The 26996-nt window shown below is 37.4% G+C and overlaps 1 protein-coding gene across 2 annotated transcripts in view; it reads right to left on the bottom strand.

The window, feature by feature from the left end:
* The window catches only part of LOC306873427 (intersectin-1-like), a 50044-nt gene that overhangs the window by 20165 nt on the left and 2883 nt on the right, over nucleotides 1-26996 (bottom strand). The window contains exons 2-16 of one of the 2 annotated variants that reach the window (XM_079422698.1): nucleotides 21866-21929; nucleotides 19645-19740; nucleotides 17041-17104; nucleotides 15745-15905; nucleotides 15111-15272; nucleotides 14938-15016; nucleotides 13598-13707; nucleotides 13164-13227; nucleotides 12731-12868; nucleotides 12457-12563; nucleotides 11324-11586; nucleotides 11088-11237; nucleotides 6393-6533; nucleotides 5991-6078; nucleotides 2107-2246 (exon numbers count right to left, since the gene is read on the bottom strand). In XM_079422698.1, the coding sequence (XP_079278824.1) occupies nucleotides 2107-2246; nucleotides 5991-6078; nucleotides 6393-6533; nucleotides 11088-11237; nucleotides 11324-11586; nucleotides 12457-12563; nucleotides 12731-12868; nucleotides 13164-13227; nucleotides 13598-13707; nucleotides 14938-15016; nucleotides 15111-15272; nucleotides 15745-15905; nucleotides 17041-17104; nucleotides 19645-19740; nucleotides 21866-21893 (1791 nt within the window). In that variant the 5' untranslated portion in view covers nucleotides 21894-21929. Of the gene's footprint in view, nucleotides 1-2106; nucleotides 2247-5990; nucleotides 6079-6392; nucleotides 6534-11087; nucleotides 11238-11323; nucleotides 11587-12456; nucleotides 12567-12730; nucleotides 12869-13163; nucleotides 13228-13597; nucleotides 13708-14937; nucleotides 15017-15110; nucleotides 15273-15744; nucleotides 15906-17040; nucleotides 17105-19644; nucleotides 19741-21865; nucleotides 21930-26996 lie in introns of both variants that reach the window. The other variant, XM_079422697.1, reaches the window with a different exon arrangement.

The raw sequence follows: 26996 nt of genomic DNA, 5'->3' as shown, positions 1-26996 counted from the left end.
CAAAGGTCAGGGGGGAGAGGGAGGGATGACCTGGAAGTAGAAGTGTATATGCTTCAAACAGGTCAGCAGTGCTGCAAGACAGTCCAACAGCACCTCGTCCACAGAGCTCCCTGACTGCAAGAGACACAGAGCCACCCATATGGTGACGGGTCAAAGGTCACACCACCATCATCGTTATCATCATCGTGTTTGCATCTGTTCTGATGTGTACTCAGCTCTGCACAACGCAGAGCCTCTTAAGTTTACTTATCTAAAGTTCAGAGCGAGAAACAAACGGACCAGACATGACATCTGAACTAAATCAGAGCCTTTGCTCTGTTAATTAGTGCAAGCTACAGGCTTGTAAAAAAAACAATCTCCAAAATTATTACTTCAGAAATATTATTCATCAGGGCTCAACAATATAGATGGACCCATGTCATAAGGTCAGTATGAGAGACTTAAATTCTGCTGTCATCATGACAACTAGCACACAGTCCCACCAGGATTCCACTTAACTGGTTGACAAAAGACTGATTTCATAATTTCCAGAATTTTGATTATACTTTATACAATTATATATTGTAATTTTGAATATAATGACCCTTATTAAAGCTTTTAAATTTCGCCAAGAGCAGTGTGTGATTTTTCTCTTGTTGTTTCATTAACAGTAATGTCACACACAGCAGCAGGTATATTAGACTGCTGTAACTTTAAGACCTAATGCACATACCCACGTGATGATAAACATCCAATTTTCTCCCAACTATTTATGTTCACTTAACTGACATGAATACTTTGTAAGACGGGCATTTTGACATCACTTTGTGTGTATTTGACCATTCAACCATGGATCAGTAGCCCAGCAATCAAAACAACAAATGTATTTATAAATGCATATATGCCATATTTAGTTTAAATCAAACTTTCCAAAACAACTGATCATTTTATTTATTAATTATTATTTACCACTTATTACTATTAGGTGTTTTGTAGTATTTTAATTTTGGTCATTAATAAAAATGTGACAACGGCATGTAAAAATCTGAGCAGAAAAAAAAAAAATCCTTATTGTAGAGCCCTGTTGATGCCTTAGTAAAGGGAAGTAGTTAAGACAAGACACAACTGGAAGTGTGCTACTCTAAGTCCCCTCATACAGGGCAACAGAGAGCACAGTGCTGTGAGTAGAGGGTAATAGTTTGGTGGTAGTTTTCTGGGGGTTAACAGCATTATCAGGTTGTCTACCTGTCGCCCCCTCTGCTCTTCAATAAGTAGCTCCGATTGCAGGTTCTCCATCCTGGCAGCATGGGTCTGATAGAACAGCCCCAAGGACTGTACCACCACGAAGGGTAAAGCGGGGTGAAACATAATCAAGTCAGAACAAAGAGGGCCAGCCAAGCCGTATAAACACGGTGGAGGGAAGGGTTGAGGGGGAGTCAGCCAGGATGAACAGAGGATGAGGAGGATGAAGGGCAGGGTGACAGAGTGAGCAGCAGGCAGATACAGTGAGAGAGGAACAAGAGATTGTGTGATACTGTGAAAATGCTTCTGCTTTATCACACACGGTCTTTCTCTTATTCTGAAGGTACATTAAGACAAAATTAGCAGTGTTCTGTTGGTTTTATTAAATACACTGGGTGGAAGCTCAATGATGTCTCAAAATGCACTCTCTCTTACTTCCTCTTTCATTCGCACAAACACAGAGGGTCCAAAATTAACATTTTGCCCCAACTTTCAATGGTGAGTGAATTTACTGGCCACAATTTTTCTCTTACTGGCCGCGAAACAGCTATATATGATAAATTGCTTGCTGTAAGTATTTAGATGATATTTAAAATGTGTTTTTTCAGTACAAGGTTATTTGAATCACTTGCAACACAATTACTGAAAATTCATTTCTATGATGTATTGTCGTAGCTCTAACTAACTGGTGAGTTATTCAGTTTAATTTTTGCCAATTTTTGCTTGCATTTTTCACAAATGTTAAATTTGCACCCTGCACTCACACAATGCAAAACATAAAAGTACAAAAATGCCAAGTATAACTAAAACAAATAACACTACTGAAGACAAAATGACGTGTCTGTTTGTGTAAGTGTGTGTTTAGGTCTTTCAGGGCTTCCGTACCTTCAGTTGTGTGTTGAAGGAGTCTATCTCCAACAGTTTGGAACGCGTCTCCTTCTCCACAGTGTCCAGCTGTTCTCTCAGCTGCTGTTTGGTGGATTCCTTCATTTCAATGGCCCTCTGAAGGCTGGACAGAGAGTCTCCTACAAATTAAAAAAATCTCATTTATTTTTCACTTCTCTACACCAATATAAACAAAAGGAAGCTTTAATCATCAATATGGTCCCTAAAACTGCACTTGAAGCAAAAGAAACAAGAATACTGTTCAAATAATGCTTAGTTCAGCAATTTGATTATATAAGTTTTTGACTGTTTTCTTGCTTCTGCAACCTTGTTTTTATGTTCAGTTAGCTCAACTGTCATTTGTAATTGTTCCTGCAGTACCAGATGTGACTAGTCAGGAACTCCCTTTTACAGATTACAGTGAGTATATGTCACTGTTTGTTTTAAGTGTTACAAATGTTTTATATAGCCACGTTGAGGGTGAGGACTCTGAACACACCTTGATTTGAGTGTCCTGAATTTCAACCGGTTTGCAAAACAAAGACCTGTTGGGCTGATCATCGATTTTAATACCAGCAATTTTACAGTAACTTTGAAATTAGGGTTGTCAATCGATTATTATCTTATCAGTATCATTGATAGTTCCCCCCCCATTTTTTACAGAAACACTGAATGACCAAAAAAGCACCACCACCAGTCCTAAATTCAGTTAAAATGACTAATATGCATGCATTCATGGTTACCAAGTTTTAATTCTAATTACTAAAGTTCTGTAATTAAATAATACTTTATTATCATAATATATTTATAATGCTTGACTGACTGATGTTAAGAGTGTCATTTTAGATATTTAAAAAGCTGTGCCATTTTCCAAACATTATATATTCTATTTTTTTGTGTTCTCGCCAGACTGTATATGTATATATATATGTATATATATATATATGTATATATATATATATATGTATATATATATATATATATATATGTATATATATATATATATATATATATGTATATATATATATATATATATATATATATATATATATATATATATATATATATATATATATATATATATATATATATATATATATATATATATATATATATACACACATACATACATACACATATACACACACACACACATAACATTTCTGGGTGAACTATCCCTTTAAAATGACAGTCGGCTGCATGTTTAGTACTGACCCTTTAAGTTTAAGACCTGCACACATCTAATATCCGTTTCTCTCTGAACTGTTTACTTTAATTTTAGACATAACCAATGGAGTCTATATGTAAACCTTGTGTGTTTTGACAGTATTAGCTCAAAAGATAACTTAGTTGAGTAATCAGGCGCTGTTAGACAGGCATTTTAGTGCGCGAGCTTCAGGTGTACGGGCTACTGTAATGAACGTAACTTTTTAACAAGCAGGGGAAATTCCTGACATTAAAAAAAAAACCTGTTTACATGCCTAGGGTGTTTGCACTGTAAGAATGTACAGGGATACTTCAGATTTAAAAACACTGACTTGTTAGTAGGGATGGGCATTTCAAGCAAAAGTTATATTCGAAAATTGCTAGGAATTATTCGAAAATAGCACCCATTCCCTGTATGCATGCATGCACGTCACGTTAGCTAGTGTTACACACCCATAAACAGAGAGAGAGAGAGACCATTCATGCTTTTAATCTGTATGATTACAAACCGTTTAATTTATTTAAAGATAGGCTCTCTTAACTCAAGCCATATAATGATTGTAATGTATTAATACAATAAAAATGTAACAGAATGACAGGACTTATTAACATAGCAGTCCATCCATTAGCATAAATCAACTGCTCATAAGGTATTAAACTGTTCAAAAAATATATTCCAATACTTTCTCTCGCAATTATATCGGTGGGTAATTATACTGTATATTAACTGCGGACATCAGTGAGCCGTTATAATATGCGGGGCACTGAAAACGCTTTTGAATGCGCGTGCGCACGATCGTTTTACTTTCACTTTGGAGATTCACAATCACATGTTTATACTATGGAGCGGCAGTACTTATCTCACATTTTACAAGATTAGATATTTGTCAGTGGTGCGCAGGATCTACAAATCATTCACCATCATCCTACTCTGTCGCTGGCAAGTGAAACTGTATGTACTGTAATGTAAATATTGCTAGCATGCGGCTAACCATATGTCCCTTTAGTGGTTCCGTAGAACGCGTTATTAATTTTCCATGCCTTTCCCAGTACGGATTCGGCACACCTCTAACCCAGTCGGGGATATTTGTGGTCAGCACAGAACTCTTATTTGACATCGTTCTTAGTTGAAAGTCTACAGTGTTCGCGTGAGAGAGAGTGTGTTCTTCTGTTGTCTGACAGATTTTAGGTGCGTTATTGGTGCTTACGCGTCACCACTGCTTCAGCACCGAAAACATGAGGAATTTTTTGACAAATATATAATCTCACAACCTATTCGATATTCTATGAATAAATCGACTAATTGAATATTCGAAAATCGTGACCCATTCCTACTTGTTAGGTGATGTTTTCTCATTAAATTTGTACGATTTCCTATTAATTCAATGGAATGTATGGGAACAGTGGGGAATACCAATATGGCGGCACAGCGGCTTCACTTTCATGATGTCATGAGCAATCCAGTTCTCTATTATAGATCAGTGGAAGCAACATAATATCTGTTTTAACTGAAAGCGCTGTTCCTCTCCGCCGCTCGCTGAGCAGAGCAGACGCGGAGAGAGAGAAAGAGAGAGAGAGAGAGGTATGCGCAGCAGGAAAGAGAGACATCACGGGCTAGACCCGTTAAAATTAATTTGCGTTAACGCGTTATTAGCGTTAATTTTGACAGCCCTATTTGAAATAAAAATGGCAGAAGACACATGCCACCTCCAAACAGATTAATTTAATTTTTTCCTGAGTCTGTGAACTCGAACAATATTTAGTTTTTATGATATATAACACTGACAAAGACACAAGTACCACAGTAAGTACTAATGGCAGCTATTTACCTCTTTAATTAGGTAACCACATAAAATGAGTAGATACCAGCTAAACGGTTTAATTTATGCTATTGTCACTTTGGATCATGAATAGTGTAAACACACATCTGCACTTTCGTTTGTTGGTTTAGACCAGCGGTTCTCAATTCCAGTCCTCGCGCACCCCCGCTCTGCACATTTTGTGTTTCTCTTATCGCTTCAGACGTTTGTTCTATTCGAACTTAAGTGCCCTGTGAAGTGGACATCACAGGATATTCCACCATGACTCCAGTTCTAAGTGAACGAATGTTCCATTCAAAGTGCATTAAAGTGTGCGAGATGTGAATTTAAATTGTATATATTTACAGAGGTATATTATGTCACACACACACGTGTGTGAAGACGTTGCGCAGCGCAAATCCATGAATGAATGTTCCGAAGTAAAGTGAACTTAAAACGGATTTCCCCTGCTCAGGGAGTAGGGAGCAATGAACACTGTGTAGGGACCATGTCAATCGGAACACAGTTCATGCACGGAGCTTTATCTGAATCAGGTGTGTTAAAGAGAGACATGCAAAATATGCAGAGCGAGGGCTGGAATTGAGAACCACTGCTTTAGACGATGCAAGAGGATGCAAACATATCCAAAAGCAATTTACTCAGAGAAAGGTATACTACACTGTGTGACAGAAGCAGAAAAGATGCAAAGTATACTTAAATTAGGCTGAATTTGCTGGTGAACATCAAAGTTCAGAGTCTGGAATACACTTTCATTCCAGACAAATTCCAACATGAAATGGACTCTGGGTTGCACCAAAATGTCTAGGGTGAAAATATCTAACCAGATCTTTAAAGCAATGTTGAGTAAAATGTTCTTACTGTGCAGACTGTTCTGCTGAACCTGCTTCAGCTGGTCATTCAAACACTGTTTGTCAGGAATCAACCGACTCAACCACTGCTGAGACTCCTGATGGAGACAAAAGAGAGAGAAAACACATGAAATATTCTGCTTACTTTCAACAGAGAGCAACATATAACTGATATCTTATTGTGTATAATTGTAGATGAGCAAGATATGCATAGTCTAACACACTTGTCTCTGTCCGTGAGGAGTTTAAACTGCCTCTTCTCTTCCACACACTCAAAAACACCCCAAACTGGAGAGTAGAGACTAACTCAAATGATACCAATGCTGAAAGGATGCTGATGATGCCTCCGTAAGAGGCGAGTGAGAAGAAGGAAGAGAGAAAGGAGAATGGAGAGGAAGGAAGAAGTGCACACCTGCAGCTGCTGTTGCAGGTTGGTGATCTCAGCAATGCGGAGCTCTCGTGTCTTATTGGTGCTCTCAATCTCGTGCCTCTGAGCCGAGAGACGGAAACGAATATCCTGCAGTTTACCCTCCAACTGTGACTTCTTATCATTCTAGAGAAGAGCCAAAAAGAACAACAGATATCAAACTATTAAACTCAGCATCAGATTCACTTTGGTTTAATATGCATATGGGACCACTCAAACAGATTACAATTCTGTTTGATAATGCAGAAATTACAAAAGGCAGCTTTAAAATTAGTCTACATGTCTTTTTTAGCTACCTTATTAAAGGGATAGTTCACCCAGGGGAAGTCGTGGCCTAATGGTTAGAGACTTGTAATACAAAGGTTGCGGGTTCGAGTCTCGGGCCGGCAGGGATTGTAGGTGGGGGGAGTGAATGCCCAGCGCTCTCTCCACCCTCAATACCACGACTGAGGTGCCCTTGAGCAAGTGATCAACTGCTCCCCGGGTGCCGCAACATAAATGGCTGCCCACTGCTCCGGGTGTGTGTTCACGGTGTGTGTGTGTTCACTGCTGTGTGTGTGCACGTTGGATGGGTTAAATGCAGAGCACGAATTCCGAGTATGGGTCACCATACTTGGCAGTATGTCACTTCACTTCACTTCAAAAATGAAAATACGTGCAGAGAAAAGTACGCATGTGTGTCATGATTAGGGCTGTGCAATTAATCGAAAAACAGTTAAAGTGACAGCGGACTATATTCCTGTTGCGACTGTGTGCTTAATATTAATCAAACAAAAAAAATAAAAAATACATTTAAGCATTAAAATTAAAAAAACTTACAAATTCACTCACTGCTCTTGAGTGAAGGACTTTTGTAGCTTTAATAAGAAAAAAAAGAAAGTTTAATTCTTATAGTGAAGACTATGGTGTTTTATTTTACATTTGATTATTCATTTCTGTAAGTTAGTAGGCTGTTTACTGCTTGAGACTTGCATAAAAAGCAGTTTAATTTGTATCTTTTTATTCTATTGTATTCGTCCTTTGCTTTTTTAAATTTTATTACTGACAGTTTAATTATTTTCAATAATTTTTATGACTTTTTGTTTGTTACTAATAGTTACCTAATACACTGCTGTGGTATTGAGAATTGTGAAATTTCGCTGGTCTCTACAATGTAGATGTCATAGCAACCTTATTTACAGGAAATATGCATTTGATATGTATCACTATCTTTAAATAAATCACTCATATAAAGTTTTGGTCATATGGCCACTCATAATCGTTTTAAATAATCGTGATTACAATATTGACCAAAATGATCGTGATTATGATTTTTGCCATAATCGAGCAGCCCTAGTCGCGATACTCTCCAAAACGACGCTAGGGTGACGCAGAGGAGAAGAACTGTAGACGTTATTTGTTTTCTTTGCGCACAAAAAGTATTCTTGTAACATAGTATAATTACAATTGAACCACTGATGTCACATGGACTATTTTAACGATGTCCTTACTACGTTTCTGTACCTTGACCGTGGTAGGACCCTTGCTGTCAATAGAGGATCAGAAAGCTCTCGGATTTCATCAAAAATATCTTCATTTGTGTTCTGAAGTTGAACAAAGGTCTTACAGGTTTGGAACAACATGAGGGTGAGTAATTAATGACTTGAATTTTTTGGGTGAACTATCCCTTTAATGTGATTATATCTGATGTATGACCAAGCTTATTTAAATCTATTTAGGAAAAACACTATATGCAAAAAAAAATAGTTTTTTCAAGCACTGGTCATTTCTGAGATTTAGGACGATTTAGCTTTTTATGTTGCTTCAGACTAAATGTAAAGAAAATACCAAAATATAATATTTTCAATCAGATTTCATTTTTATATTTTATTGCACTATTATCTATTTACATATGTAGATTTCAATTACAATACTTATTTTAAGGCTGTTGTGTCTGAGCCAGAAATCTTTACTTCAGTAGCACTGACACACATCAAACTCTATACCCATCTATATTCTGAAGGTTTTTACAGAGGGGTTTGTTCATGTATCGTACACCTGATTTTATTCCTAAAAACCTGGTTGTATTTTCTGATTTACGTAGTGATAAAAAGAGATATCCAAAATTCCCTATTAACCCTCAAAGACCGAGACAGCTGCCCGTGGCTAAAAATAACTATTGTTCTTAAATGTTTCATAACTATTGAACCGCTAATCCAATCTGATTGCTTTAAAAAGTGTTGTAAAGCGGAGAATCTCATTTGTAGGAGATATCGCATGTGTGTCATTTGGATATTCAGAGGTTCTGTAGTATACGTGATTACGTCATCACATTTTGACAACATTGATTCGTCAGACTCTGAAGAAACCAATTCATCTTGTCCCTCTGAGCCAAACAGAAACGATTGTTGACGCTTAGTCCCACCCCCATGCCCAGATTGGTTCAAACTGTCCCATATTCAACCAATAAACATAGGTTTTGGTCTTTTGAACCACCGTTTAGGATTTTCATTGGAAATTTGAGCAAATGCAAAGTGAAAGTACAGTCTGTTGTGCGTGCATGAAAAAAACACACAAAATAACACATTTGCATTAGAGAACTCTCTGAAAAAGCACAGAAAAACACACGAATGAGCACTTTGACATAAAACAAGGATGAAACAGCGGTACATATCGGATAAAGCACTGGAATTCATGTCTTCGAGTCGCAAGGCGATGTCTCGGTAAAATCGATTCCGAGAAAGAGTACAGTCAGCGGATCGATCCATTTATATTATGTAAACAATAATTATATAGTTCATAAAGATAATTTTCACAATTTTTTCTGTTGCACTCTGCATATTTTTCACTAATTTTGTGTGTAGTTTTTGAACCATTTGCATTGTTTGTATTTTTGTTACAGAAGAATTTGTGCAATTGTTTTTACTATTAGCTGCACGGTTTGTGTTTGTTGTTGTTCATACTCAGATTGAAAATATACTCTGAAAAAAGTCACTTTTTTACTGTGTTTTATTATTATATAACACTGACTCTTTTCTTTACTCCCTAAATGTTTTTTTTTATATAGATATTAACACATCTATATTGTTAGAAAACTATATGGACCTGTTTTTTCACTGAAAATCTCTTATAACAATATTGTAATAAATGGCTATAATTTGCTTGGGGAATGTTAACACCCAGATACAACTTTCTAAAGAAAAAAAATCCAAACTTCAGGAGTTTCAGTTTGAGTACACAATAAAAAAACTAGGGATGTGCAACAGCGATCGAGTACACGGCTGTGACAGCGATGATCGGTCATGAAAACGGTGATCGTGAGAAAAAAAAAAAAAACTGATTGGTTATAGCAGCACTTTGGGCGGCACCCTGAGCTCTGAATGTTTAGCTTGCAAGAGCAAGAGAAGAGAGAGAAGCTTTGAAGTCACGTAGAGATGTCTGGGTTAGCTACAATACACATCTGATTAATCTAATATAGGATGCGTTGGGATATTAACATTTAATTTACATGCTGAATGTGCTTCATACCAGTGTTTAGTTTCATGCTCAAATGCAATGCCCGATATTGACCGAGTTATTTGAGACGGTCGTATTGCTTTTAGATGTTTCTTTTTCAAAAATACTGATCCTATAATAATGCAGCAGTGATTTTTTCATCATATTTGTTCCACAGTAGGCATACTTCAATTAAAATAGTTTTCGGCACTTCATGTGGCTTCGAAAACACGCAGGCGATTTTAGGAATCACTTTATAATGTAGATGAAAATATAGCACAAATCTGCCATAAACAATAATCACAGAAGCATGATAATGAGAACTTTGTAGGATGTGAAATCTATAGTAAATTCCATCCTTACCCGTGTTTCAGCGTGTTGTTGAACGCGCATCACGATGGGAGCTCTCTCTCTCTCACTATAGCGCATAACTTAAAGTTCACTGGCATATGCATCCTTTTTTGCAGATACAAGTTGTAACGTTACATTAATGTTGTGTATCTAAGTTATCTGATTAATATCATAGGAAGTGTCATAGAACGGGTTTCAGTTTATTGGAATAAAATCAGCTTCACCTCAGGCAGCTATTCTTTTTTAGATGCTTCTTTTTTAATAACATTGCTGCATTATAATCATAATCTAACATCTAATCATGTGTTCATGTCATATTTTTATTTTAATAACAGTCTTCAGATATTTTTATTATCTCCATTATGGCCATGCCCCGCCCCCCCGAGTGCTCGATTAATCGTTTTTGAAACCTATCAATGATCGAAATAAGAAATTGCCAAAAATGCCCATCCCTATAAAAAACACCCAATTGTTGCTTGCATTTTTCTTAAAATTCTGGAAATTTATTTATTCTTAGAGAAAACAAAAGGAAAATTGAGACTTTAAATTAGCTAGACGGAAACTTCAAGTTCTCCTGTTTATAATGATAGATGGCACTTGATGCTGACTGGTAGAATAGGTCTTAAAAAACAAAGAAAAGTGCAGGCGTGTCAGGTACCCCAAGTGTTCTAGGTCTTTAAGGGTTAAAACCTGTAATGTATGCAAATTAGTGCATATTTAATTAGATAAAGAAGAAATGTGTGCATTTTATTAATCCACGGAGGAAGTATGGTCATATCCACCAGTTAACATTTTTACCCAATTCAACTGGACTGTCTAAACTTAAAACATTAAAGTGTATGGAAGTGCATGTACCAGAGCCTCCAGTTCAAACTCGAGTGTTTTCTTGCGTGCTTTGAGCAGGACGATGTTCTCCTGCTCTCTGTTTCTCTGGGTGAGCAGCTCCTGTCTGCGTGTTCTCTCCCATTCTAACTGTCGCTGACGCTCCATCTCCCGCTTAGCAGCCTTCACACACAACACACACTTAAGAGGTTACAGATGATGCTGATAGTGTTTATCATGCACTGAACTCAGAGAACTTTTGAACTCACCTCTCTTCTCTCGATCTCCTTGCGTCTCTCCTCCTCCCTCTGTCGCTCTAGCTCTCTCTGTCTCTCCAGTTGTCTGTCCAGCTCCTGCTGTCTGCGTCTCTCCAGCTCCAGTCGTTCTCTCTCCTTCCTCTCTTGCTCCTCTTTCTCCAGCGCCGCCAGTCGCTCCTGCTCTTTCCTCTGCTGCTCCAGCAGCGCCTGCCGACGTTTCTCCAGCTCCAGGTTTCCACGCTCAAAGTTCTCTCGTTTCTTATCCTCGAATGTGACTGAGGGGAAATACGGAAACAATTTTAAGACAGATTTTTACATTTAAAACAAAGTAGCAACCTTTGGCACACTTGTGTTTATGGTGATACACTCGACCACATTAAAAGCCACATGTAAATACACACCAACAGAGATTGTACGGAGATCACTGAAACCAGTTTCAGAAGTCGTCAGAACATTCAATGAAAATTTTAATGCATTTTGTTAACTATGCAAATAATATGTAAAAGGTTGCTCAACACATTAACTGCCATTTTGACAGGCTGGGCTGTAAATTTTCTATCATGCTCTACTTTTATTATGTCTTGTGATCTGGTCAAATAAAAGAACAATATCTCATGAATTATTCCACTGAACAACACTTGCAATTTTCCATTTTATCTCCCCAGACCTTCACTCATATTTATCTCAGGAGGCTTTATTTTGAGAGGGGAACGTTAAAACTTCTTTTACCCATTTTCTCCACTTCTATTGTCTATTCGAATTATATACAATGGCTATGTTTCTGAAGTAGGTAAAAGTACCCAGAAACCTGGTATTCTATAAATTGAGGGAAAGCACTTTGAATTAGAATTAATGTTTTTAAAAATCGGTAAATGGCGGAACATTTACAATTAATGTAGCTTAATATGTAAGTGCGGTTTCCATTTTGTATGGGTAAGTGGTATCAGATCTCACAACGAATTGCACTGCAATACATAAATGAGAGCTAAAGAGCTAAATCCAGTTAAAGACTGTCCAGATAGAAAATGCATTAATGCCAGGTGCAAAGGGGGCCTTTTTCTTGTCTGTAGACCACAAATATTTTATCAGCAAATAAGCTGGGTTTCCTTTATGAAACTAATTAGCATTTACTCTTGTCCTCTGACCTGCAAGTCTTTTCTCTGTCTCTTTTTCGTCCTCCTCGGGCTCATCCTGAGACCGTGGATCTGTCGAGTGCATACTGGTCACAGACACTCCACTACCAGAACGCATTCTTCTAAACAAACAGGAAAGAATTAAGTCCTATAGTTGTAACCATTTGCATTGTTAGAATAAAAGTTGTCTTAAGTCTAACTTTTTACTAACTTGGCAGACTATTCTAAGGCATGACAGCTGATAATTGACAAAATACGGTTGTGGGCCATCAGTGGGGTCGCTCACCTGAATGTCGGAGGTATGAGGTCAGGGGGCAGCAAAGGAGGAAGAGGCAGACCGGACATTGCCATGTCAATTAAGTGCATGGCCAGAATAAACTCTTCTGCAGTCAACTTTCCGTCCAGGTCTATATCTGACAGGTTCCTATATAGATAAACAGTGGATGTTATATGGAGTCAAAACAGCTATTTATCTTGCCTTTCCAAATGACACCAGATCACACAAGATCCGATGTTAACATCAAGTGTAAACAGGACCATAGGCACTACAAAAATCCCTAGAACAGCATGTTAAAAGAAATCAAAACAACAGTCGGATGTACTTATAACAATAACCAGACACCAATCCTCATGTTTACGCTGAAACAAATCTCAGAATTCTGAGATGAGTTTTAAATGTGAGACAGAGACACAATAAGAAAAATGTGTTGGATCCGCACCAAATGGTGGCCAGCTGGGCCTGCGGTAGACTGGACTGCATTAGAATAGTTCTGGCTTGTGGACCTGAAGCAGAAAAGAAAGAAAAACAGAGAGAGGGGAAAGAGAAGTGAAAGAAAGAGTTGAGTCAGCAACCTCTGTTTCCTCTAAGATGTACTGAGTAATCACCGTCACTTATCACATGAGCTTTGAGCTCCGCAAGTGCATTGAATTAAAAACTACATCACTACAAAGAAAATTTGAATGGTGACATATGCATATGAAAAGAGTATTAAATCAAATCTGAAAATACAAAACTAATAATAACCTTGTTAAAATGTACAGCTATGCAGCAATTAAATTTGATATTTAAATTAGCTGAACAACAAACAAAATAATTAGTGTTTCACCGCCTGATGATTATTATGCGTCATGCTTTGTGTGACGGACACCATACCTGTGAGATAACCACTCATCATTTTGTCATGGCTGTTGAAGAGTTGGCGGAATTTGAGCCGAGAGGACTGAGGCACGGCCCAGTCAGTGGGTGGAGGAGCAGCGGGAGCACTAAAGAGACAATGTGTGTGTTAAAGTGGCTATATTATGCTCATTTACAAGTTAATTATCTTATTTTTGGGTTGGGTATTGTTTGAAATGTATTGATTCCGATTCTTATCAATTCCTAGTTTCAATTCCAATAAGATAAAAAAATCCAAGATAAAAAAAAAAAAAAAAAAAGTCAAACATTTAGATATCAAACATTTATTCTGTCTTTTTACAAAGCATTCTGTTGCAGCTGAACAACATGAGCAAAAATCAGCAGCCTGCAGAACACGAAGGCCTTCAAGAGGAACGTTTGCCTATGCTTTTAACAAAAATACCACAGCAAACACCACTATAATATAAATTTCAAATACAAAAGTGTTAAAGACAAGTAAACAGTCAGTAATAAAATAGGAACAAACAAATCGATTAGCGATAGCATAAATACAACAGAACCAAATTTCAGGTACAGAAACTGCATCTAAAAGTTTAAAAACACTGCAAAAAAACTTTCATTTTTTCATAAATAAAATATTAATTATTAAAGTTATTAAAGATATTCAGTCAAAATCAGTGATCTTTTTTGTTCTTTGATTAACATTAAAGTTTATTAGGCTGCTGTCTCTTTAACACCGAACGCACGCATATCTAAAAATACTGTACACGTATGTTTTATTTCTCATCTGTTTACATTCACTTAAGACAAAAACGGCTGTGTTTATGATGATATACTGACGTAGTTTTCTGCATACTGGTTGATAAATATGAAAGAAGTCAGTTCTGGCCTGGAACAACCTTTTCTGCAGAGGAAATACACGGAACAGTTCGAGAACGGACACAGGCCAGGAGCCTGCACCGAGACCGCTGTACTCTGTGCTCGCACTTGCACTTCAGACACACAAACAGGGTGCAAGTTCTTTCCGCTCCTGCACTTAAATTGTTTTAAATCACATCACAGTGCGAACGAGTACATTAACATGATCTACAGTAAAAAAAAAAAAAAAAAAATTCTCAAATGGAACATTGGTTCAGCACCTCTTTTCACCTGAAACACTCTGTTTTAGTTCCTTTTTGACGTAGCAAAATGATGGAAATAATGGCAGGACTACAAACAAGGCATTTCAGACAAGTGTTTTCTGCAGATTGCTTAAATGCACAAACAGCTATATTACATGCTTAAACAAAGGTAAATTCATAATATGTGCTTTTAACATCTATACAATTTCTGTGAACAGTGTAAATGTGTGTGTGTACCTGGGTGCCTCAAATGACTGGCCCTTCTGTAGCTTGATACTGGAACGATTGAATGAAGAGGTTTTGTTGAGCGCAGCAGCTGAGAGACAGAGACAAACACCCATAAATTATCCTGCCAAAGTAAACAAACTGTATAAGCTGGTCTGGGTAGTGTGAGTGTTTGTTTACAGTACCTGGATGTGAGAATCCGCTCATGGGTTGTATCATAGCGCCGTTAGCAAGGGAAGGTACGGCTGGGGTCACTGATGCTACCAGAGGTGGAGACACACCTACTCCCGGCACTCCTGGAGGCAGAGGGGGCAGGGGGCCTGGCATTGCCCCCATACTGGGCATCCCTGGTGAAGAAAATAAATGAAATAATAATTAATACAATTTTTTATATAAATAAATAGTGGGACGAATGAGGTATGCTTGATGCATTGCTAATTTAATTTAATTATAAAATAACATTCTATAAGGTGCACTAAATCTCTGAGGGAACTGACTGAAACACAATCAAGTCCTGAACAAGACTAAAGTGGTCTTCTGTAGCTCTAGAATAAAGAATTTAATATACAATCTTTTCTAATATAGTCCCGGTCTAAAAAACTGCTGTCTAGTCTAAATCAGTGGCTCTCAACTTTAGGTTAATACATTTTTTTGAAAACAAGCAATGTGACAAGCAGTGTTTGAGTCAAAAAGGTTGATAAGCACTAGTCTAAATGGTCTTGGACTGAGACTTAATTTGTGTCCTAATACGGTACATGTCATTCAAGCCATCAGAAAGAAAACAAAAACATGTCATTCAAGCCATCAGCCATTTCTTACCAAAAGGCGGCTGTGGGGGAATGGAGAGGGGTGGATGCTTCATGGAGGGGGGCAGTGAAGGAGGGAGGGGGTGACCCTGCAGCTTCAATTTAATCAGCTTCATCGCAATGGAAAATTCATGGATGTCCATCTTCCCATCATTGTTCATGTCGGCCAGGGCCCTGCAAACATGAACAGAGCATCTTGTTGAGTGACAGACAACATGTTAACTTTATTATCAGTCTCATTCAGGATTTGCAACCTGCTACACAATCGGCTTTCATAGACACAATAGCCTGCACAATTTGAAACTTAAAAAAGGATAAATTTTTACAGAAAAACAATGTAAAAATGCTACAGTAATTGGTTAACTGTAAATTTATAATTTACAGTAAAAAGACTCAGAATCCCCCGTGTGATACATCGCATATAATTGTGTTCTTATTTTTGTTACCAGTAATGTACATTAAGATGTTTTGTGTTAAATTTTATCTTATGTAAATGTTTTCTGAATTATTTTAGTGTCGTGTGTCTTACCCTAACAGTGTTTGTTTTTTGTGTATGACCCTGTGGTCCATCTACCAATAATGGCCATGCTTTATGGACAGTACACTTCTGATTCATAATGTGGTTTTCTATTGTACCCGTATTGTTATGGTGGTTATCAGTGCAAGTTACAAGGTAAAAAGCAGATTTGTGAAGTAAATTGGTATATTAACATTATATTGTTTAAAGTGGAAGTGAAGCAGTCAGTTAAGTTTACATTATTTAGTAAAGTGATTTCCACTTTGATTAAAAAATATAACAAACATGATTAATGTAACCATTTTAAAGAAAAAAGGTTGTTTTACATTTACATTTACATTTATTCATTTAGCTGACGCTTTTATCCAAAGCGACTTACAATTGCTATATATGTCAGAGGTTGCACGCCTCTGGAGCAACTAGGGGTTAAGTGTCTTGCTCAGGGACACATTGGTGTCTCACAGTGGATTCGAACCCGGGTCTCTCACACCAAAGACATGTGTCTTATCCACTGCGCCATCACCACCCCATACCCCGTTTTGTTATAGCTTTTGGAGCAAGGGCACCACCATCTAAGTTGTAAAATCTACAGCCATCTGGCAATACTGTAAACACTGTCATAAGTATTTTGTGCAATGAATTTCTGGCAACAACAGCTGCAAGTGTTTTCCTGTAAATGTAATGGAATATTTTTTTTTACAATGTATAGTAATTATTGAACAAAACCACATATTGGATTATGAAAAGTGCGCGCTTGATTATAAATGAATATGCGTTATAGGAATTGTATACCATATTTGAGCAAGGATGGGGGCAGGTAAACCTGACTGCAGAAAGAAATTCCTTGCCTGGTCACCTAAAGAGAGAAAGAAATTAATACGAATACTGAATATTCCATACAAATAAACACATTGTATGTAGGGATGTAACGATCAACCACGAGCTGGTTGAAAATCGATTCATATGTGTAACGATTCAAATCAGTTGAGATGCTAAACAAATCGTGATTCAATTAGGGGTAGGCGTTTATATGAACTAAGTTACTACAAAATAACACTTCTTTTGCTTCAGATTTCGAAATTATACAATCTAATTTAGATTATAAACTGCTCATGTTGCATGTATGCAGCATCTTTGTTTGGATCATGATTAAAATCAAAGACTAATACCTTTAAAGGGACTTTGTTAAAATGCAGTGGTTGCCTCTAAAGTGGAAAGAGCACAGAAAAAGCCTTATTTTGTTTATATGAAGAGATTTCTTTTATTTGTGTTACTTATTTGATTTGGAGCTTGTTTTAAAATTTCTATTTAGTTTTGTTATTTACATTTACATTATATTTACATTTTGTTATTTAGCAGATGCTTTTATCCAAAGAGACTTACAAATAAGGAGAATAGAAGCAATCAAAACCAACAAAAGAGAAATAAAATGCAAGTGTTATATTAGTATATTATTATAGTGTTATATTTCAATTTCACAAAGAAACATGCTGCATCTTATCCAAGCAATAATAAAAGGCCACATTTTAATTTGTAATTTGTCTTAAATCTCATTTTGTAAACAAAAAATAAAAAAATAAATCGTGAATCAAATCGAATCGTGAGTTGAGTGAATCGTTACATCCCTAATTGCATGGTATAAACAAACAAAATAGAATGGTTATGTCCCCACAACTTAAAATGAATATGTCTTCAAAGAATTTTATGACATTAAAATGATGTGATGAACAACATAATTAAGAGTTACGTAACCACATTTAAACCATCTTGTTAACAAACATGCAGAGGGTTTATTGACCGCACTTGAGTGACATTGGCCTCTGGGGCGAGTGATCTGCCGGCTACAGCCGGAGCAAGAAAGGAAAGCTAGTTAGTGTGCTCATATGTTATCTAACCTATCAAACCGATGTCCTGCTCTTATGACAGCCTATACAGCTAAACACAAAAAACAGTGTTAAGCAGCCAACTACAACATTCTTTCTTTCTTTTTTACATTGCCCGTAATGGTTGATTATACAAAAAATCTTATCCCAGTGTCAACTAATAATACCACAGCAGGCCTTTTACAACCTACCAACCAATGAACAAAGCAATGGGAGATGTGAGTTTGTGCCTCTGCCATGTTAAAAGCAAAATGATGTAGCACACTAAATGACCTTTTCACTTTCCTCTAAACACTTTTCCTCTCAATAACAGGTGTCTTCCTCTGCGCGCACAAACACACAGAACGCCTTTATACCCTCAGAGCCAAAAACAGACTCCCTCCCCATGCCTGCCTGACTGTGGGCCACTCACTGCTTCAGCCGTCCTTCAGTCAACACAAAGAGGCTCTTTCAGATCCACTGGTCAACAGGAAACCCACAAGTACCATCTCTTCAGTAGATGTCCAAAGTCCAGCTGGGACAAGCTGGTTTTACTGTTTGCGTCTTGTGATTTTGATTAGCTCTTTAGAGGTTAATTTCACATCTATCTATGATTGCAGAATGAGATCATGAAATGTTTTTTGTGTACTTTGAACATTTCTTTCAGAATCTTCTTCAGACCGGCAAAATGTCTCCAAAGAGAGTCCAGTGAGAAAGATGGCTTTCTAGAACAGGAACAAACATATCAAAGCTTCAACTAGAGATTAGAAACAAACAGCGTCAGCAAAAGATGACAGAGAAATGACCTTTTCTAGACAAGTCATGGACATGGAAATCAACATGCGACACCCTGATCGACACCCTGATCGGTTTCCTTCTGTTTTTTTTCTCAGTGATTCTGTTAACATCACACAGAGTCAACTCACAACTGAAACGTTCACTATATGTTTACAGCGAATTAGAATTTGAACTAAAACATCTGCATTGGGCAAACCTTTACACAAGCATTAGAAGGTTGCTCTTCTGACTAATGTATACGTGGGATGGTTTTACTGTGGGTCAGCGGCAAAGCCAGAGTTCATTTGTTTCGGTGGAGGAGGTGCTGAGACTTACATTAACACTTCTCAGACTGTTTCTTATAGTATTTTAAGACAGATGCGAATCTGATGGAAGATAACACAAGCAGTCATCCACCCATTTACAGGCAGAAAACAGGAAGTCGTATGGTTTTAATAAACTGCCGTCATGGGGGATGCGTTTAAAAACAGGATGGTGGGAAAGAGGCGGTTGATTTTGTTTTTCAGTTTTCACTTCATTTGCTCCGTCTCTCTGTATCCAACAGAGAAATAATAGGCATAAAAATGTCTGACTACCAGAGATGTATGACTGACAGCACTGCAGGAGGTCATGTTCAGTTGCACAGAACTCAAGGGATTTGTTCTTGCGTTTCAGACAACATCAAACTCCAAAGGGTTTTAGCAACCATCAGCACTAATGAGCGTTTTCTCACATTAAGAAAACCAGAGGTGATTACCTGTGATGAAGCCAGCAGGTGTGGGGGTCAAACTGTGGAACTGCTGGTCATGTTTGGCTCTCTCGTCCACAGATATTACCCATGTGTCCGACCCCCCTACAGAGTGAGAGAGAGAAGATATCAGACAAACAGCAGCATAACACTTTAACATGTTTAATCTGCTAACATTTTTATCAAACGGACAGATCACAACACCAGATAAATCAACTCTTACTGAAGTTTGACTGTGTAAAACATCACCGACAAATATGCAACGCATTCAAACTGTTGTGTTGATAAAATTAACTCACTCACAAGTGCTGCCTCTGTCTCTTTTTTCCTTGAGAAAAAATGCATTTATTTAATTGCAGAACGTCTTTACGATCACATCAAACCAGAGACGTTTCAGATGTGCACTCTACTTCACTTCAGCGCCAGGCGCGAGTCAAATGAGCGTGGAAACGGTACTGTGCTCGCCGCATGTGCTCTTCAAACGCACGCACAAAGGCGCCAACGCGTGCTGTAGCCTGTATCTTTTCATATCAAAGCGCAAATGAAACAACGTATTGCCATGCGCATCATGTCAGTAAAGCCGGTTCTGTGATTAGTAGTAAATCTCCATCACCTGCTTTCAGATAGAGCGGCATTTATACACAGAGCCGCAGTTCACTAAAAAGCTATGCAATATCGCACTCATAATAGAAGGCGATTCATTTGCGATTACGATTACTATTCACAGAACCGGCTTTACTGAGGAGATGAACATTGCAATCCCATGCGATTTATCGTGCAGCCCTAACATACATGCAATGTCGTGGTCAGTTAAGTCATGAAGTTACCAAAAAGGCGATTAAAGCTGCCTTAAAACTGTGCATGCATGTAATATATTACAGATGAGTCACATTTAAGAACACGTCTCTGAAATGATTTTCAAAACTGTCCTGGAGCATTCCAGCACTGTCTTCCTAATCTAACACCCTCGATTCAACTCAGTTCATCTAGAGACCTGAAGTGGGTCAGAAAAGGTGAAGAGAGTTCAGAGAAAATATGAAGCGTGTTAGATCTGCGTCATGTTCAGCATTGGGAGCTCTTAAAAAATAACAGCCAAAACAACCTAATAACCCGGCTGCTATGATGACCGTTAATCAAAGAAAAAAGGAGGAGGAAATCAATAACTTGTACAGCCTTAAGGATTCATCTATATTTAATTTAGAATTTAGTGTTTGGTAACTTTAATTTCAATTTCTGTATATTTCTGCTGAAGGGCACAGGTAAATATGACATTTATTATAATGGGTTTATGTGAAGATTGTTTTAAGTTCACTTAAATTAGAAGTTATTTTTTAAAGTGTAATACATGTTAAAATTGATAGCTCTTAATTATACTGTAATGTTGAATGGCTATTGTTAATGGTTAAATATTAGTGGGAAAAACTATTTTATAGAGACATCAGTAGTATCAGTATTAGATATAAAAAAAAAAAAAAAAAAAAAAGATGCCATTAAACAAATATACTGTATGTTGTTTGTACATTAATTTGAAGATTGAAAGTGAAATTATTGCAATATAAAGGATATTTAAAAACTTTAATGTTAGGTGGGATTATTAATTTCAGAAAAATTAGTTATTTGTTTTAATCGATTGACAACACTAATTTATATATATATATGTGTATGTGTGTGTGTGTGTGTGTGTGAGAGTGTGTATATAAAAAACAATGCAAAAAAAAATCTAATATAAATATTAGATTATAAAAAAAACCCCCAACTGATTGCTTACCATTTTAAAATAAGTTAAAATGACTGAATTAAACATTAAAATCAAAGAAATCACAGATTAAATGTTAACTTGTATGAGGAACATATATTTACTCATATGAACAACATGGTAATTATATTACGCTTATACTCCACTAGGTTATACATCTTACCATGGATAATTATCAATCAGTTGTTGAAGTTCCAGATAACATCACAATAAAAATCTTGTATTCCAAAATGCAAAGCACCTTTTAAATCCCACTGTACATAAATATGCCACATTAAATTGAACAAAAGTGACAGCCGTTCTGTGAGGGCGTTTCTCTTCTATTCATTGATTCTTTTAGACATTCACTGACTCACTTGAATTCATTCTCTCTGCCTCGCTCTCTCAAACACTCACAGCGCTCCATACACAGCTACCCAGCCTTCATTACACAAACACGCACGCGTCAGTGAGTCAGTGAAGGCATCAACTCACCTCCGAAGGGCGTGGGAAACTGAGCCATGGTTCAGTCCGTCAGCTGCCGTCCAGCCACAAACTCCTGCAAAACACAAAGAACAAACCTTGAGCTTTCATTCTTACACTCGTTCACTCACTCAACCTCTGAGAAACAACAGAAATGACTTGTTCATCATCCTGAAACACAAGATTACTCTCATCAGGGGCAAAGAGGAAAAGACGTTTGAGTGAATCGCTTCTGACCTGCAGAAAACTTCCTGTGAGAGGAAGGACAAAACAGAGTCCCTGCAAATAAACTCACACTTTCTCACTTAAACACACACACACACACACACACACACACAAAACTGACTTGAGTAAGAGATACGTCAGGATTGTTCACCTACTGAGAACTCATCTTGATTTTTTCTTCTTACTTGTGTTCAGCTGTAATATTTTATAAAGCAAAGCTTTAGAGTTGCCATTAATTGGAAATTCTGATCACCTTTTTCTTCTCTATTGTGACGTATATCCAAAAAATTGGGAATTGTTTGGATCATTGTCATTTGCTACTTGCTGCGATCTCATGTGAGTGACAGGTTGCTGGATTATTGCTCAACCCTCACGCTGCTGCACAAGTCACCAGAGAAGGGATGTCATTGCAAAGGTGAGGGGAATCAATGTTTTTGTTAAAAGATTATGAGGCCACATGAATTTTAAAACAATGATGGTGATGGCACAGATAAATAATTTACAATTTTTATGGTGACTTTAAAATCAATTTTGTAAATGTATGTTTTAGATCTTATTGTGAACAATTCATCCTTATATCAACTCAGTCTTCTATGTGAAAAAGACAGATTTCTCTCTGGTGATGTATGTCCGACTATTCCACCTGACTCTCCAAAATGAACTGCATGGGAAACTAAACTTTAAAAAAAAAAAAACTGTGTAACCCACGTTCCTCACCAACTAGTCTATATATGTCCCTAAACTGAGTTTGTTGTAGTTCTCATTTACAGTAAGCCTGAAAGTAACCTCAGTAACACACTTGGACACAAAACACTGACAAAGCAACTATCTGAAGGCCTCAGTCTGGGACTAGTTATCTCCCAGCTGTGTAAACGCACTGCGAGAATTCACACACACACACACACACACTCTCTCCAGCAGAGACACCCAGGGACTCCTTGGCCAAAGTATTTTAATCAGTGCCAGACTGTTCGCTCTCTTTCTTTCTCTGTCTCTCCCCCACTCATACTCCACCCTTTTCTTCCTTTTCGCTCCTGCATAATGGAATTCATTGGTCTGTCTCCGCAGGGTCCAATCACAATACAACTGAAAGGTTTTTACAAATAAAACACAAATAAACCTGCTAATCCAGGCATTAGGAAAATATGTTGTAGTCATACTGTAAGTAGTCCAATAAATACTTTCGTTCAGTTTACAATACTAAGCAATCAGGGCATTTATATTCAAAATCAAAATGGGCAATTCATATATTTTTTCATGGAATATTGCAGTGGTCTTTTTTTTATTAATGATTCATCTGTACAATCATTCTTATTTAAAATGTGCCTTTGTACGGCTGGCCGATAAATCGATTTTATCGATTAACTCGAATGTGTAGTTTACGTCGATTTGTTTGATTGATTACTGTTAAATAACTTCAGTGCACATGTGCATCCCGAGCGTACAAAGTACTCGTGACCTCCCCCCGCAATCCGCTGCATCCCGTGTACGGAAAGGAAATTACGTGTACTACTGAACTCCTTAAAGGGAATAAATACGAGATGGGAGGAAAATATATATTTCAACACTTTCTCTCACAATTTTATCAATGGGTAATTGTATATAAAATTGCAGGCATCAGGGATTACACCAGGCATTGAAACTGCTTTTGAATGCACGATAGCTTTTTAGTTTCACTTTCACTTTCGAGATTTGCGATCGCATGTACTGTTTATACTATGGAGCGGCAGTACTTACCACAAATTTTACAAGATCAGATGTTTGTCAGTGGTGCTGAGGATCTGCAAACCATTCGTCATCGTCCCGCCAAAAAACAACCAACAGTCACTGATATTTAATGCTGTTGAATGTTTTGTTTGCACTTTATCAGAACTACCTCCTATCTACTGAATAGCAAGATGTTAAAACTTGTGTTTAAAGAAAACTTATCAAAAAGGGTCACATCATTTTATTTTATGTTACGTTATGTTAAGTTACATATTCACTTTTTACAATGGCAGGGCCTGCCATCTTGTCTTTTTGGCTTGTTGTTTCTGATTGCACTTTAACCCCAAGGGGGAAATCCAGATTAAATCCCAGAAGGGAAAATCAAAACAAAATGAAGTTAAAACTTGTTTTGAACTATTTCTTTGTCATCGGCAGATTGATTTTAAGTATAGTGTAAAAAAAAAAAAATTTTTTTTTCTTAGGCCATACCGCCCAGCCCTATACCTTTATAATATTTACATCAAAAGAACTTCCCCTTTTCTTCAGTGACTATGATGACGTGTGCACCATGAGATCACAGCAAAATCTGTAAATGACAATGACTCAAAAATCCAACAAATTCCTGATGAACAAAACCATTCCATCCAACATTTATTCACTAAGCTATATGTCACAAGAGGGAAGAAAATACAATTAAATATTTCATTCAGCGAGAAATAATTCAAGAGAAGAAATGAAAACATGATATTAAAGGTTAATAGCCTATCTCCCCTTGCTCGACAATGAGAAAACAAATGCCTGCAAGCTCCGAGGCAAAATGATTGTTTTCTGCTCCAGATATACACTTTAAAAAAAAACAACATTATTTTTAAAATGTAACATTAACATGGCAGTAATTTGAACGTACTCTCTATAAAACACTGCAGTGCTAGCGTGAACATGTCATAAAAATATAATGACTTGTATTTCCAATTTTGACAAGAAGCTGCAGAATAAACTCAGACATCCCTAATCGAGGAACTAATATTGTTAACAAATAATGTCAAATCTACTAATACAAACATTTTTGAATGATATAGAAAAATATCAATACTTATGATAAATATGTGGTGTGCTGATCAATTTTTCATTCCTTTATGAGCTAATCAGTCAATATCAGAATTAGAAGCAAGATTAGTCTCCCTCACTCGCTGAACAAACACAGACACACACACTCAAACACATCCAGCTGTGGATTCATTAGTCAGGTGACAAGAGAGCCCAGGGCCAAAGAAAGTGTGAGTATTAACAGTGTTAACATCACACTCAAAAAAAGATTGGGGTTCTATGTGAATAACTCAGCCAAACGCACCCACACACGTTTGCATTCCTCACAACAGTCTTTCCTGGACCACGTTTGGCTTCAAATGCAGAACATAAGCAGAGAGTAAACAGCGTATTTGAACTTCTACCCACAGGTCACTTTCACTGCACAAGCAGTCATTTGAGCCTGAACGGTTGCAGAATGAATACAATTTCAACCCCCTTAACATCAATACCTAATACGGTACTAGAAAAAACAGCAATTTAAGAAGAGCATGCACACAAACCACTGCAAAGCTGCTGGCTTCCTTCAAGGACAAGGCCGAAAGATATGTGGGAGTCAATCTCGCCACAGTCGTACAGCATTCAAATGATATTCAGAGATGCTTATGGTTCCACTGACACCCCCAACTGTTCCATTCAACACTCAACAAAACACAGACATTCTGTACCCCACCCATACATAATGCTGCAGTCCAGACACATGCAGAGGAATTAATCTAGCTTAAAATGAAACACAACCCTAAGCGTTCATCATCACTGATTGCAAATCATCCTCATTGATCTTTCAAAACACACAAGCTGTTTCACATAGGCTAGTAAAAGATTCAGTACCACAACCTGCTCGCTTAAACAGAAACAAAAACTCTGATAATAATCTGATATCGGCTCATTTGTTCAGTTCCATCTTGAAGCATTTAAGAAAGGCCATAAACACGGAAGCAGAAGTGCTTTCTCTGCAGCTGAGGTAGGCAGAACAGCTCAGATGCAACAGTGAGAGCAGATAATACTTCTTCAATGGATTTTACCGGTTTTGTCTGAGCGGAATCTGAGCCTGGAACAACCATTAGACTAAATACATCAGCTTCCGGAAGATGGGCTGTATCGTTGTACTTCTGTCCAATATTATGACAAGGTTACAGTCACTGCTCCGTGGAAAACGCCACACACACACACACACACACAGCCAGACTAAAGATTCATGGCTGATCAATATACTGTAAATAAGATGCTAAATAATACTTAGCTTTAATAAATAAAGCAGCAAAAACTTTTAGAATTAAGTGGTGTTCACAATAATAACAAATTATGAATTAAAATTACGATAAACATATGGGTATGTTTTGTATGGGTAAGTTAATGAAAAATAAGCATCAAACCCGAACAAGAAGGAAGCAAACGGTTTTAGGGTGCTTACACTTGGCATGTTTGGCTTGATGAAAACAAACCCTGATTGCTCTGCTAATGTGGCTCATTTTAATAAGCGTGATCGCTGCCTTCCGAACCTTGATGCGCACAAAACGGTCAGAAATCTCGATCCGCTTCCAAAATGAATTCTGGAGCGGTTTGATTGAAATATGGATGCAACATGGAACAAAGACATCTAAACAAACCAAAAACAGGATGTGATGTCACAAGATGTGACCCTAAAGGACAAAATGCTCCAGCATCTCCAGTTCTTCAACAATGTTGCCCACTTGCAGATACAGGCATTGGAGCCGCTGCCTCCTTGCAGCAGATCTCTGTGAGCAATTTTGACGCATTTACACATTTAATAAGCTCTTTGCGAGTTATGAGCTAGTAAAAAATACCACCATATGTACACACATACATTGAGCACATTTCAGCCCAGCACACGGCATTGTTTTGGATGTTTGGAAAGTTCTGAATCAGCGACTGTAAGTATGTTTTGTTATTAGTTCAGGTATTTGCTATTGACTGTTAAAATGCGGCGTTTTGCACGTAACGTGTCGTGTGTGTGTGTGTGTGTGTGAGAGTGACGGGAGTCACAGCCCGTCAGAAATCATCTTAACCGTGGCTTGTGTACTGCAGATACATAGGAGCATCATCACTGTGTCTGTCACGCGACTCTGTTCCCCTTTCAGGCTTGAGCTGATAAAACTATCTT

The sequence above is a fragment of the Barbus barbus genome (assembly GCF_936440315.1).
Source record: "Barbus barbus genome assembly, chromosome: 8".
Lineage (NCBI taxonomy): Eukaryota > Metazoa > Chordata > Actinopteri > Cypriniformes > Cyprinidae > Barbus > Barbus barbus.
Note: the sequence above shows the minus strand (reverse complement) of the source record. Positions and strands in the feature narration are given on the sequence as shown.